The 13,136-nt window shown below is 41.2% G+C and overlaps 2 protein-coding genes across 2 annotated transcripts in view; one reads left to right on the top strand and one right to left on the bottom strand.

Annotated features, from left to right (window-relative positions):
• Positions 1-13,136, top strand: part of map3k12 (mitogen-activated protein kinase kinase kinase 12) — a 31,347-nt gene that overhangs the window by 4,722 nt on the left and 13,489 nt on the right. The window contains exons 2-5 of the mRNA XM_079882163.1: positions 6,818-7,349; positions 8,159-8,342; positions 11,231-11,422; positions 11,501-11,659. Coding sequence (XP_079738289.1) covers positions 6,932-7,349; positions 8,159-8,342; positions 11,231-11,422; positions 11,501-11,659 — 953 coding nt within the window. The 5' untranslated portion in view covers positions 6,818-6,931. The remainder of the gene's footprint in view (positions 1-6,817; positions 7,350-8,158; positions 8,343-11,230; positions 11,423-11,500; positions 11,660-13,136) is intronic.
• aaas (achalasia, adrenocortical insufficiency, alacrimia) overlaps positions 1-13,136 on the bottom strand; it is an 80,373-nt gene that overhangs the window by 60,214 nt on the left and 7,023 nt on the right. The gene's annotated exons all lie outside the window — the stretch shown is intronic.

Genomic DNA, 13,136 nt, shown 5'->3' with positions numbered 1-13,136 from the left:
CATAGATAAATAAATTGGCCTATACACTCACCTAAAGGATTATTAGGAACACCATACTAATACTGTGTTTGACCCCCTTTCGCCTTCAGAACTGCCTTCAGAATTCTACGTGGCATTGATTCAACAAGGTGCTGAAAGCATTCTTTAGAAATGTTGGCCCATATTGATAGGATAGCATCTTGCAGTTGATGGAGATTTGTGGGATGCACATCCAGGGCACGAAGCTCCCGTTCCACCACATCCCAAAGATGCTCTATTGGGTTGAGATCTGGTGACTGTGGGGGCCATTTTAGTACAGTGAACTCATTGTCATGTTCAAGAAATGATTCGAGCTTTGTGACATGGAGCATTATCCTGCTGGAAGTAGCCATCAGAGGATGGGTACATGCAGTGTTGTGCCTGAACGCGTTCATATTTTGGGTGAACGTGAACTGAACGTACTGTATTACTGCCTAATGAACGTTCATTTTGGTGTCTGTGAACGGCACGCTCTCTCAGTTTAACTTCATTAAATAGAGTGCCAGATTTCTATAGACACTTCCAGTCAATCATTTTGAAAAATAATATCTCGCAGCAACATGGAAAAAAAGAACTATGAACTAGTTCATTTTTGGAACTGTGAACTTAGTTCAAAATTTTGAAGTATGAACTATGAACTGAACTAGTTCATTTTAAAATTTGTGAACTGAACTTTGAACTACCGTATTTTCCGGACTATAAGTCGCACTTTTTTTCATAGTTTGGCTGGTCCTGCGACTTATATTCAGGTGCGACTTATATATCAAAATTAATTCAGACTGAGATGAACCAAAAGAAAACATTACCGTCTACAGCCGCGAGAGGGCGCTCTAGTTGGCGGAGTTGTTCAGAAGCGACACCAAGGATGAAGAAAATGATGTGGAATGAGATCGCGGGAGCTTGTGAACTTGTTTACTGGTAACTTGCTTGTTGGACTCGCTGGCTTATGTTAATTTAGCCTATTCAGCCTCCCAGGTATATGTTCTTTATGCTATTGTGTAGCTGAATAACTGTTAATGTGTTGCGTTAACATACCGGACACCTAACGTTACTCAGCCTGTTGTTCTGTGTGCTACTGTGTAGTTGAATAACTTGCCTTTCCAGATTACATGTCTGTTCTTGGTCTTGGATTTTCTGAAAAAAAATTCTAAATAAATGCGACTTATAGTCCAGTGCGACTTATATATGTTTTTTTCCTCTTCATGACGCATTTTTTGACTGATGCGACTTATACTCCGGAGCGACTTATAGTCCGGAAAATACGGTAGTTCATGTAGAAAGTGAACTTTCCCAACACTGGGTACATGGTGGTCATAAAGGGATGGACATGGTCAGAAACAATGCTCAAGTAGGCCGTGGCATTTAAACGATGCCCAATTGGCACTAAGGGGCCTAAAGTGTGCCAAGAAAACATCCCCCACACCATTACACCACCACCACCAGCCTGCACAGTGGTAACAAGGCATGATGGATCCATGTTCTCATTCTGTTTACGCCAAATTCTGACTCTACCATCTGAATGTCTCAACAGAAATCGAGACTCATCAGACCAGGCAACATTTTTCCAGTCTTCAACTGTCCAATTTTGGCGAGCTCGTGCAAATTGTAGCCTCTTTTTCCTATTTGTAGTGGAGATGAGTGGTACCCGGTGGGGTCTTCTGCTGTTGTAGCCCATCCGCCTCAAGGTTGTGCGTGTTGTGGCTTCACAAATGCTTTGCTGCATACCTCGGTTGTAACGAGTGGTTATTTCAGTCAAAGTTGCTCTTCTATCAGCTTGAATCAGTCGGCCCATTCTCCTCTGACCTCTAGCATCAACAAGGCATTTTCGGCCACAGGACAGCCGCATACTGGATGTTTTTCCCTTTTCACACCATTCTTTGTAAACCCTAGAAATGGTTGTGCGTGAAAATCCCAGTAACTGAGCAGATTGTGAAATACTCAGACCGGCCCGTCTGGCACCAACAACCATGCCACGCTCAAAATTGCTTAAAGGGTTAGTTCACCCAAAAATGAAAATTCTGTCAGTAATTACTCACCCTCATGTTGTTCCAACCATGTAAGTCTTTCGTCGATCTTCGGAACACAAATTAAGATATTTTTGATGAAATCTGACAGAATTTTGACTCCTCCATAGGCTTCCAGTGTGACCGAAACTCACCGGCCCAGAATAGTTATTAAAACATCGTTAAAATAGTCCAAGTAACTACAGTGGCACTACATTAAGTTTATCATGCGACGACAATACTTTTTGTGCGGAAAAACAACAAAAATAACGACTTTATCCAACTATTAGTGTTCCTCAATGTGGGCCTCTGACGAGAGTTCACGGGAGCGCCAGGACGCATGCGCGAGAACTGAGCTTACGGCGTTCTTCTTCTACTACTACTTGTTACTGACCGTTTTGCGCACCTGGCAATGTCGGGACATCATCCTGTACAGTAGATGGCGGTAATACTCCCAAGGAGTGAGCAGTCAGTAACAAGTAGTAGTAGAAGAAGAACGCCGTAAGCTCAGTTCTCGCGCATGCGTCCTGGCGCTCCCGTGAACTCTCGTCAGAGGCCCACATTGAGGAACACTAATAGTTGGATAAAGTCGTTATTTTTGTTGTTTTTCCGCACAAAAAGTATTGTCGTCGCATGATAAACTTAATGTAGTGCCACTGTAGTTACTTGGACTATTTTATTGATGTTTTAATAACTATTCTGGGCCGGTGAGTTTCGGTCACACTGGAAGCCTATGGAGGAGTCAAAATTCTGTCAGATTTCATCAAAAATATCTTAATTTGTGTTCCGAAGATGAACGAAAGACTTACATGGTTGGAACAACATGAGGGTGAGTAATTACTGACAGAATTTTCATTTTTGGGTGAACTAACCCTTTAAATCACCTTTCTTTCCCATTCTGACATTCAGTTTGGAGTTCAGGAGATTGTCTTGACCAGGACCACACCCCTGAATGCATTGAAGCAGCTGCCATATGATTGGTTGATTAGATAATTGCATTAATGAGAAATTGAACAGGTGTTCCTAATAATCCTTTAGGTGAGTGTATATATCAAAATCCACAAGTCAGAAATAAAATACCTGCTGTTGTCTGTCATGTTAATCAAACAACAAAACACAGCTTTTACAAAGATTAATCTATATTCAATTTATACAGTGAACATAGTGTTATTTTACATTTAATTATTATGTAAGGGATAATGTATAGTGAGCCGGTTGTTATAGTGAATAACAACCCCGACAGGCTGAACGGGATCTTGAATCTACCTACAAAATAAATAAATAATTTGACACAAATTATTTATTTAAAAAGGAGTTTATTGATTTAAAAACGATTGTATTGTTTCCGCTAAAGAAAATAGTCCGTTCCGCGTCCATAGCAACGTGCTGTTTTTCATGGCAACGGTCTGTTATACTTTGCAGCGGTCTGTTATCAAGAAATAACAGACCGCATTCTACATTGGAATTCAGCCAAGCCATGTAATAAATTTATATATAACTTTGGTTAGGCAAGTAGTTTGTGCTGTGGTATCGGAGTACTTAATAAATGGAGAGTAAAGCTATCCCCCCCCCCATTTTTTTTCTTGTTGATCCGAAAAATGATCCGATCCGTGACTTAAAAACTGTAGTATGATCCGAACCATGGGTTTTGTGATCCGTTGAACCACTACTCCCAACAGACAACTACATGTCAGCTTATTCAGTCTGAGTCTACTACTTCTCTAACTTATAAGAGTAACTTATAGTTAGTAACATTTTTAAAGAGGACTATCGAAATAAAGTGTAACCAAGACTGTTGTTGAAGAACAGCTGATGGATTGATGGACGTCACATGATATGATTCCTTTTTGTCAATACTAGAAACGTGGCTTTCAAATGAAAGAATGTTATCAAAGAGCACACCCAGGTTCCTAACCGACGACCAAGACCTGACAGAGCAGCCATCAAGTGGTAGACAGATTATTATGTGAGGAAGTTTTGTCCAATAATTAGAATCTCTGTTTTTTCAGAATTAAGTAGCAGGAAATTACTAGTCATTCAGTTTTTATATCAGCTATTCATTACATTAATTTTGTGAATTGGTAAGTTTCGTCCGGGCGTGAAGAAATATAGAGCTGAGTATCATCAGCATAACAGTGAAAACTAATTCCATGCTTCCTAATGATATCTCCTAAGGGTAACAAGTACAGAGTGAACAGCAACGGTCCTAGTACTGAGCCTTGTGGTACTCCATACTAAAGCATCTCTTTCAGTAGCTTAGTTGGTATAGGCTCTAACATATATATTGTCAATTTAGATGATTTAACAAGTTTAGATAATTCTTCCTCTCCTATAGCAATGAATGAATTTAATTTTTCCTCAGGGAGACTACAATGCACTGCCTGATGCAATACTGTAGTAGACGGCTACATAGTTGTAATTTCCTCCCTGATATTATCAATCTTGTTTATAAAGTCATTACTGCTGTGCTGCTTGGAAATGTTTGGGGTGGAAGCTTTATTATGTGTTAATTTTGCCACTGTTTCAAATAAATACCTAGGGTTTTGTTTATTTTGTTTATTTCAGATCTAGCAGCTTTTAAGGCCTCTCTGTATGCAATCGAACTCTCTTTCCATGAAATGCGAAATACCTCTAGTTTTGTTTTCTTCCAGTTGCGCTCCATTTTTCTGGCTGCTCTCTTAAGTGCCCGAGTATGCTCGCTGTACCACGGCGTTGGATTATTTTCTTTAATCTTCTTTAAGCGCAACGGAGCAACTGTGTCTAAAGTGCTGGAAAAGAGAGAGTCAAAAGTTTCTGTTGTAATATCTAGTTCTTCTAAGCTATCCGGGATGCTGAGATGATGAAACTGATCAGGAAGATTATTAATAAAGCAATCTTTAGAGGCAGAAGTGATAGGTCTAACATATTTGAAACACGGAGTCGGCTTTGCAGACTTGGCTAAATGAAGTTTACACGAGACTAGATAATGATCTGAGATGTCATCGCTCTGCTGCAGAATTTCAACGGCATCAACATTGATTCCATGTGATAATATTAGATCTAGAGTATGATTACGACAATGAGTAGGTCCTGACACGTGTTGTCTAACTCCAATAGAGTTTACAATGTCTTTAAATGCCAATCCCAATGCATCTTTTTTGTTATCTACATGTACAGTATATTATAATCACCAACAATTAGTACTTTATCTGCAGCCAGTACTAACCCTGATAGAAAATTAGCAAATTCTTTGATAAAGTCTTTATGCTGCCCTGGTGGCCTGTATACAGTAGCCAGCACAAATTTCAAACGTGATTTATCATTTACACTAGATAGTGTTACATTAATCACCAACACATCAAAATAATTATATTTGAAACAAGGGTTCTCAGTAATTCTGAAGATATTACTATAAATTACAGCAACACCTCCCCCTTTGCCTTTCAGACGAGGCTCGTGTTTATAACAGTAATCTTGCAGGGTGGTCTCATTTAAAGTAATGTAATCGTTTGGTTTTAGCCAGGTTTCTGTCAAACACAGCATATCTAGATTATGGTCTGTAATCATATCATTAACAATAAGTGTTTTTGAAGTAAGCGATCAAATATTCAGCAACCCAAGCTTTATAATTTGTTCATCCGTATTATATCTGTTTTTTATTTGTTGAACATCAATAAAATGTTTACCCTTAAATGGGTTTGGAAGTTTTTTGTATGTCCTAATTCGGGGAACAGACACAGTCTCTATATGATGATAGCTAGGTGAAAGAGGCTCTATGTGATGGGATTTATCTGACCTGGGTGACGCGAGGCCGCTAGCAGACGGTCGGTTTAGCCAGTCTGTCTGCTTCCTGACCTGAGCCCCAGATTGTCATGTTTGAGCTCTAAGACTATGTGCCATATTACTAGAGAGAAGAGCAGCACCATCCCAGGAGGGATGAATACCATCTCTTTTCCACAGGTCAGGTCTGCCCCAAAAACTTTTCCAATTGTCTATGAATTCTATATTATTTTGCGGAAGAGTTCACTAAGCTAGGCACATCCAAAGCAGTATCTAAAGCCCTTGTACTCTTACAATTAACCTCGATTAAAGTTTGGATGTGTGTCTCTAGTTCTGAAATCTTCTCTGTCAGCCTGACATCTCCCTGCATTTATCACATGTAAAGTCCTCACTGCTGACAGAGAATGCTATACTATACATGTGACACGAAGTGCAAGTGACAATAACAGGAGAAGACATTACTCACCGTGTTTGTTGACTGATCCAGTCAAATGAGTTTGCTATTTTGTGTTCAAGCAGTACATTATGCTGTCTCTGTTGAAGCATGTTTTCTCAGGTTACTGATGCACTTACATGCACATTAAGGAAATTATATTTTAAGTACAATTGTTTCAAAAGTTAATGCACTTTAAAAAGTGAAACTCATTTCATTTCAAAAAAAGATGCAATGCTTGATTTGGTTTATATTTGCTTATTTAGCTCGCTTTCGCCCTCTTGTGGGCATAAGAGACAAAACAGTACTTTTTTCCCTCTAACTTTTAAGTATTGCCTTCAGAATTCAAATATAATGCAAAATTTGCTAATATTTAAGAAAGAAATTCTAATTTAATTTTTCAGCCATTTTGACAGCCCCAGTTCCTAAATACACAAACGCGTCCTCGTGTTGTTGGCATTGCTACACAATGATAGTGATTTAATCCACCATAATACACATCTCTAATACGCGATTGTATTTGATTGCCTTTCCTAGTAAGTAATAAGTAATAAGTAAGGTCTTTCTTGAATCTTATGGCTTGCTTTGTGATTCCCCTCTCCAGGTGTGTTGACGAGCAGCTGTACTCCGGAGTGAGTGGTGAGGGCCACTTTCCTGAAGGGTGGGTAACTCGCGGGCCACCCTCGCCCCTTCTGCCCCCTCTGCCCCCTCTGCCCCCATGGCTTGTGTCCATGAGCAACATGCCCCTTCCCCCTCCCTCTCCGGGTTCAGCACCCCACTCTCTGATCCGCCCTTCTGCCGGCCGGATTCGGAGGTGCCGGCGAGCACCCCAGACACCGAACTCACCCCGACCCAATGCGTCCTCCGTAACGTGCTCTCCATCGACCCCGTCGGGGGCGGCAGCGGCACCCACAGCAACAGCCCCACCCTGAGCGACGAGCCCACCAACTTCTCCAACAGTGTGCTGAAGTTGCAGGAGGGTGGAGCCGAGGGCGGAGCCGTGCGCAACCAGTCCGACAGCTTCCGGCTGCAGGCGGGCGGAGGGGGCTTTCTGGAAGGCTTGTTTGGATGCCTGAAGCCAGTGTGGACGATGATAGGGAAAGCCTACTCAACAGAGCATAAGCAGAGCCATGAGGGTGAGTACCACAATCGGAGACAGCAAGCAGCAACAAGAGTTAGAGGGCCCTATTTTAATCATCTAAGCGCTTGGTCTAAAGCGCACAGCGCAAGTGCACTTAGGGCGTGTCCGAATCCACTTTTGTTAGTTTAACGATGGCAAAAATGGTTGGCGGTCCCGGCCCATGGTCTAAAAGGGTTGTTCCTATTCTTTTAATGAGTAAAGGGTGTGTTTTGGGGCGTAACGTGCAAAAAAACAATCAGGGTCTCATCTCCCATTCCCTTTAAAAGCCAGTTGCATTCGCACCATGGCAGAATCGCTATTAACATTGCGGATTCGCTATTAGCATTGAGGATTCTACAAGCGGAAAGACTGAACGCGTCTCCAGAGAGGAAACGGATAAGCTCTTGTGCAAGGTTAAAGTGTGCAAGCAGACCATCTACGGGACAAGCCGGATTCCACCATATCTTTATGTACACAATAATAATCTTTTAAATTGTAATCCTTGAATTTTTTATATTTGGCATGTTTGTGTGCTGCTCGGCGTCCCTGTGTGTGTAATAAGCAGAGTTTACACGTGTTGTGAGTCTATTTCAGTTCCTCAAAATAGCAACGCACCAACAATGCACCTGAACACACCTCGTTTTCAGACCAGCAACCCATGAGCGCACAGATGGGCGCAAATGCATTTGCTATTTAAACAATGTGGCGCAGGACGTGAAAATGTGTCAGGCTAAAACTAGCAAAAAACACTAGCGCTGCTTTGCGCCAGGTGTATGATAGGGCCCAGAGTCATTTCAGGCGGGGATAATGAAATGTCTCTTCCAGATTCCTGGGAGGTGCCGTTCGAGGAGATCTCCGAGCTGCAGTGGGTTGGCAGCGGGGCGCAGGGGGCGGTTTTCCTGGGCAAGTTTCATGGTGAGGACGTGGCTGTGAAGAAAGTAAGGGACATCAAGGAGACTGAGATCAAACATCTGCGCAAGCTCAAACACCCCAACATCATTACCTTCAAGTGAGTGAACGTTTCTTCCAGGAATGAACACGTCACAATATTCCTCATTATAATAATTAAAACGCAGAATAAAGGGGCGGGGCCTGGTTGAGTTAGTAGTGTGTTAAACTGGGGTTATGGTAAGGGGCGGGACATTTCCCAAACACTCTCAAAGCGCTTGACCAATCACAACACACTGCTCCAGCCGACCAATCAGAGCATAGTGTGCATTTTTGAGGGGCTTCATAGAGACAGTAAGTAAACAGAGCGTTACTGACAGACTGGGAAGAGAGGAGCCGCAACAATGGAGAATATGAGGAAAATAATCAACATTCAAGCAGGAAAACCTGTTCTAGTAGAGACCAGACACAACATCAAGACTTTGTACAAGAGCATGATAGGTCCTCTTTAACTTTTAAAATGGCATGTGCAAGCTTCAAGTTAGTCCAGTTTTTGAGAAATCAGACTAACAAACATGGGTAACGTGACTATGTCTTTGTCCAGCATGTACTTTATGCAACTGGACTTAGCACTCCGGAAGACAGAGTGCAACCTGATTCGGTTGATCAGCGAATGATCTGTGTGTTTTTTACGTGTAAATCTCACCCATAGCTGATTTCATTGGTCAACTCAATCACTGTCAAGAGAGTTCATGGATTCAGCTCAGAACAATCATGGATGGATCCAATCACAACAAACAGTAATGCTATCTATCATGATGTGCTACCAATGCTATACTATGGTTAGGGTCAGGGTTTAGGTTAGGGATTAGTATTTATTTCAGAAGTGTGTAAGCAATCAGCACTGTAAATAAAATGACCTATGAAATCTGTCGAATCAGCTTAGAGGCGGGGTTCGCAGATCATTACAAGAGATGACGTGCATCAAACACAACACAGGTGAGGTATCAACAGACTGATCATGTGTGCAAAGTGCGCATTTTGTTTTGAAACGCACAGCACAATATGTTTTATATATATATATATATATATATATATATATATATATATATATATATATATATATAGTTGCAAGCAGCAAATAATGGGGCCAAGCACAATAGCTACAAAAATGAGTAATTAAAGACATTTTTAGATGATTTTAAGCAAAATGGCTGAAAACTCACTAGTGATATGATTTAATTGCTGATCACTTTTGACCAATAGGAGGCACTGTTACCAAATTGATGTGGTGTGGTCAGTGTGAGGAGATAATGACACAAAATTTGGTGTCAATATGCCAAAGCATTGCAGAGATACAGCCTCAAGAGTGACAACAACTTTGCTAATGTGTTATTTAAAACACAGTGGTTTGATCAATCAAAAAGCTTTTTATAACATTATGTCGGCATGGTCTGAAGATGATCTAAGACGAAAATCGGACCAATGGCCTAGGAGTTAGTTTAAAAATTGCAGACAGCAGTTTCGATAATCTGTAATTGTTTATTGTTCAATGTTAGTCTATTAAGACTAGTTTAATTGAAATAGGCAAAAGTAAAAAAATCCATTAACATTTTATTATTTATTATTTCATTATAAATTTGGACCTAAAGGTGGCATTGTTCCGAAACTCTTCAGTTCCTTACACATACAAACATGTTCCTTGACAAATACTAAGTTTCGTAATGATACGATAATGCTGAATTTTACGATGAAATTCAAAATAGCTGAAGCACAAAATGGCAGACAAGGGAAAATTGGGTATCATTCGCCACTATGCTGCACTGAATAAAAAAGAGACAAATTTTATGATTTTTGGGCTAACCAAAAATAGTTATAAACAAAAATAGCTATTTTTCATTTCTCCTGACCAGTAGGTGGCGCTGTGCCAAAACGCTACATGTAATGCCTCAGACTAATCTTGATGCGCTAAACGTTGTGGAGATATAGCCTCACATCTATTTCACATGCTCTTCGTTAAATTTGTTTAAGTATTATTCACGTATTCATGTTATGAAAAAGCTTTAAGAACTTTTTTGCCATCATGGTCTGAACTCTAAAGATTATTTGAACCAATTTTGATGACAATTGACAATTGGATGAATTCGAAAAAAATTGCATGGCGTAAAATGAATTATGTTATTCCAAGAAATCAGAATTTTCAAAAGTTATTAGCATAAACGTCAGTGCACAGTTGGTGGCGCAAATTAGGTCACAAACAGAGCTGATGGTAATTAGTGTGATCTACTAATAACACCGACGCTGCAAATTAACAATAACACAGCTTGGCAAACGATATGTTCGTCCTCTGGCATTACAAATAAATGAGCGCAAGTGGAGAAGATTCTCTGCGGCTCCTCCTCCTACAAAAACTATCGCAGCATGTTAATGCCAAACTGGGTCCAGACATGCTTTTCTAACGGCGCAAATACCAGTAAATAGACTAGCGCAAACCTTAGTAAATCACTTTTTTTCATGATATAAACTACAATATAATAAATTTAGCGGTCTTGAGAGGAAAACTACGAACGCATACGTGAAAATAACTGTCTATGCGTTTATCGCAAATTTTTAACTGTGTGTCTTTAGTAAATCCTGACAGTAATTTTTTAAAGAGGGTTTGACAGGCAATCTGACCAATCATAATGCCAATATTATGTTTGTCTGACAAACAAACCAGACAGTAGAGTTAGTAGATTCACGTCGGTGGACTTGAACTTGAAAAATGGTGTGTGTATTGATGTTTTTCCACAGTTGAAACAGCATTCCTTCTGATGTTCATTGATGTTTATTGAATGAATTAATAGAAGGAAGAGATGATTGGTTGAACTCATTATTAAGGACATAAGGGGGCGGGGCTTAGCACAGGTCAACTGAAGTTCTCATCAGCAGCTGATACTCAGCAAACACTCTCAGCACAGTCCGTTTCTGCAGACGCGTGTTGAAAGCGTGTGTGTGTGTGTGTTTCAGGGGCGTGTGCACGCAGGCCCCGTGTTACTGCATCCTCATGGAGTACTGTGCGCAGGGCCAGCTCTACGAGGTCCTGAGGGCCGGACGGAAGATCACACCCTCCCTGCTGGTGGACTGGGCCATGGGCATCGCCGGCGGCATGAACTACCTCCACCTGCACAAGATCATCCACAGAGATCTCAAATCCCCCAAGTATGACCGCCTGACTAGCTGTAGTCTTGTTTGTCCCCTCCTCCCGCACGCCTGATAACACACCCTCTCTCCCGGCAGTATGCTGATCACACACGACGACCTGGTGAAGATCTCAGACTTCGGCACGTCTAAGGAGCTCAGGGACAAGAGCACCAAGATGTCGTTCGCCGGCACCGTGGCCTGGATGGCGCCGGAGGTCATCCGCAACGAGCCCGTGTCTGAGAAAGTGGACATCTGGTACGATCATTAGTAGTGATTGGGTCTGGGAGGATTTAACGCAGTTCAATAAAAGTAGTAGTAATGTTTATTCATCCCCGTAGGGACAGTAGTTTGCAGCAAGCTCACACAGATATTTAAAACATTATAGTTGGCATATACAAACAATAATTTAAAGCAGATAAACCTAATTTAGGATAACCAGACCAGTTGACCATCAATCAACACTAGAAGAAAAATGTAAAAATCTAATTTTAGTATTACCTAAATGGGTTAATTCACCCAAAAATTAAAATTCTGTCATGAATTACTCGCCCTCATGTCGTTTCAGACCGTAAGAAACACAAATGAAGATATTTCATATTTCATTCCCACCATGGACAGCCTGTTCAACCAAAACTCTGACGATTCAAAAACTTTCATTCACACATAAACATTGAACAGTGAACGCACATCAGATTTGGTAAATGAACACTCAAGTTGATGATGACAGAATGGTTCATATTCCTCCTCCAGCGCATTTCTATGCTCTGTCTAACTCCAGTAGAGTCTCCAAATGCCAATCCCAATGCGTCTTTTTCATTAACTACATGGATATTAAAGTAGATAAGGTACAGCGTTGTCTCTTTGAGGCTCTGCTGAAGGAAACACTGGGAGTGTGTTGTCCACAGGTGCTCATTCTTCTGGTGAAACACCACTTCGTCTCCTAAGATCACAGATGTTAGCGTTTGTCCCCGGCTACTCTGTGTTATTGCACAAGCCTCCCACAGAGCTCCTGTTCTGTGAAAGGAGTGCTCTCCATAGGGGCTTTCGCACCGGAGGAACCTTCTCATAGTTCCTACAACTATTGGCGGAAGTTCCCTGATTTTGGCGTGTTCGGACCGCAGGAACTGGGAACGATCTTAGTTCTAGGAACTCCTTTTGGAGGAACTAATTTACTCTTACTTCAGAGTCGGGTCTAAACCAGCACTATAGGAACTATCCGTGACATTAGTGTTCGCTGATTGGCCGAATGCACGCGAAACACCAGTACCCGCCATTTTTAAAAAAGACTGTGTAAACACACAGATTATAGCCTATATATTTACTCCACAAACTAACTCTACGAATATGGAAAACAGTGATAGATGGACCTCTAAACCTTTACGCTGAGGAGAAAATCCAACACAACTTTGAGGAGACCAAGAGAAACATGATTATGTATTTCTGCTCAGCAACACTGGACATCAACCACATGGCATACGCTAATAACTTTTCATTACTGTCTACTTTCTGTGTGTGACAGTTCTATCTAATAACGTATATTATACAGGACTGTTAGACAGATCGGAAACTAATGAAGACGGAGAATGCGAGCGCTGTGAGCTCAGGCTCTGGCGTTCTCAGCACTGCCAAAATAAAAGTCCCGACAACAAGCGCGGCTTACGTCAGAGTTCCTACTGGCGCAACCAGGAAAACCAGGATTACCCGGTGCAAAAGCCCCTTATAATGAACCTAA

This window comes from Squalius cephalus, assembly GCF_949319135.1.
Source record: "Squalius cephalus genome assembly, chromosome: 9".
Classification (NCBI taxonomy): domain Eukaryota; kingdom Metazoa; phylum Chordata; class Actinopteri; order Cypriniformes; family Leuciscidae; genus Squalius; species Squalius cephalus.
This window is presented reverse-complemented; position numbering and strand designations above follow the sequence as displayed.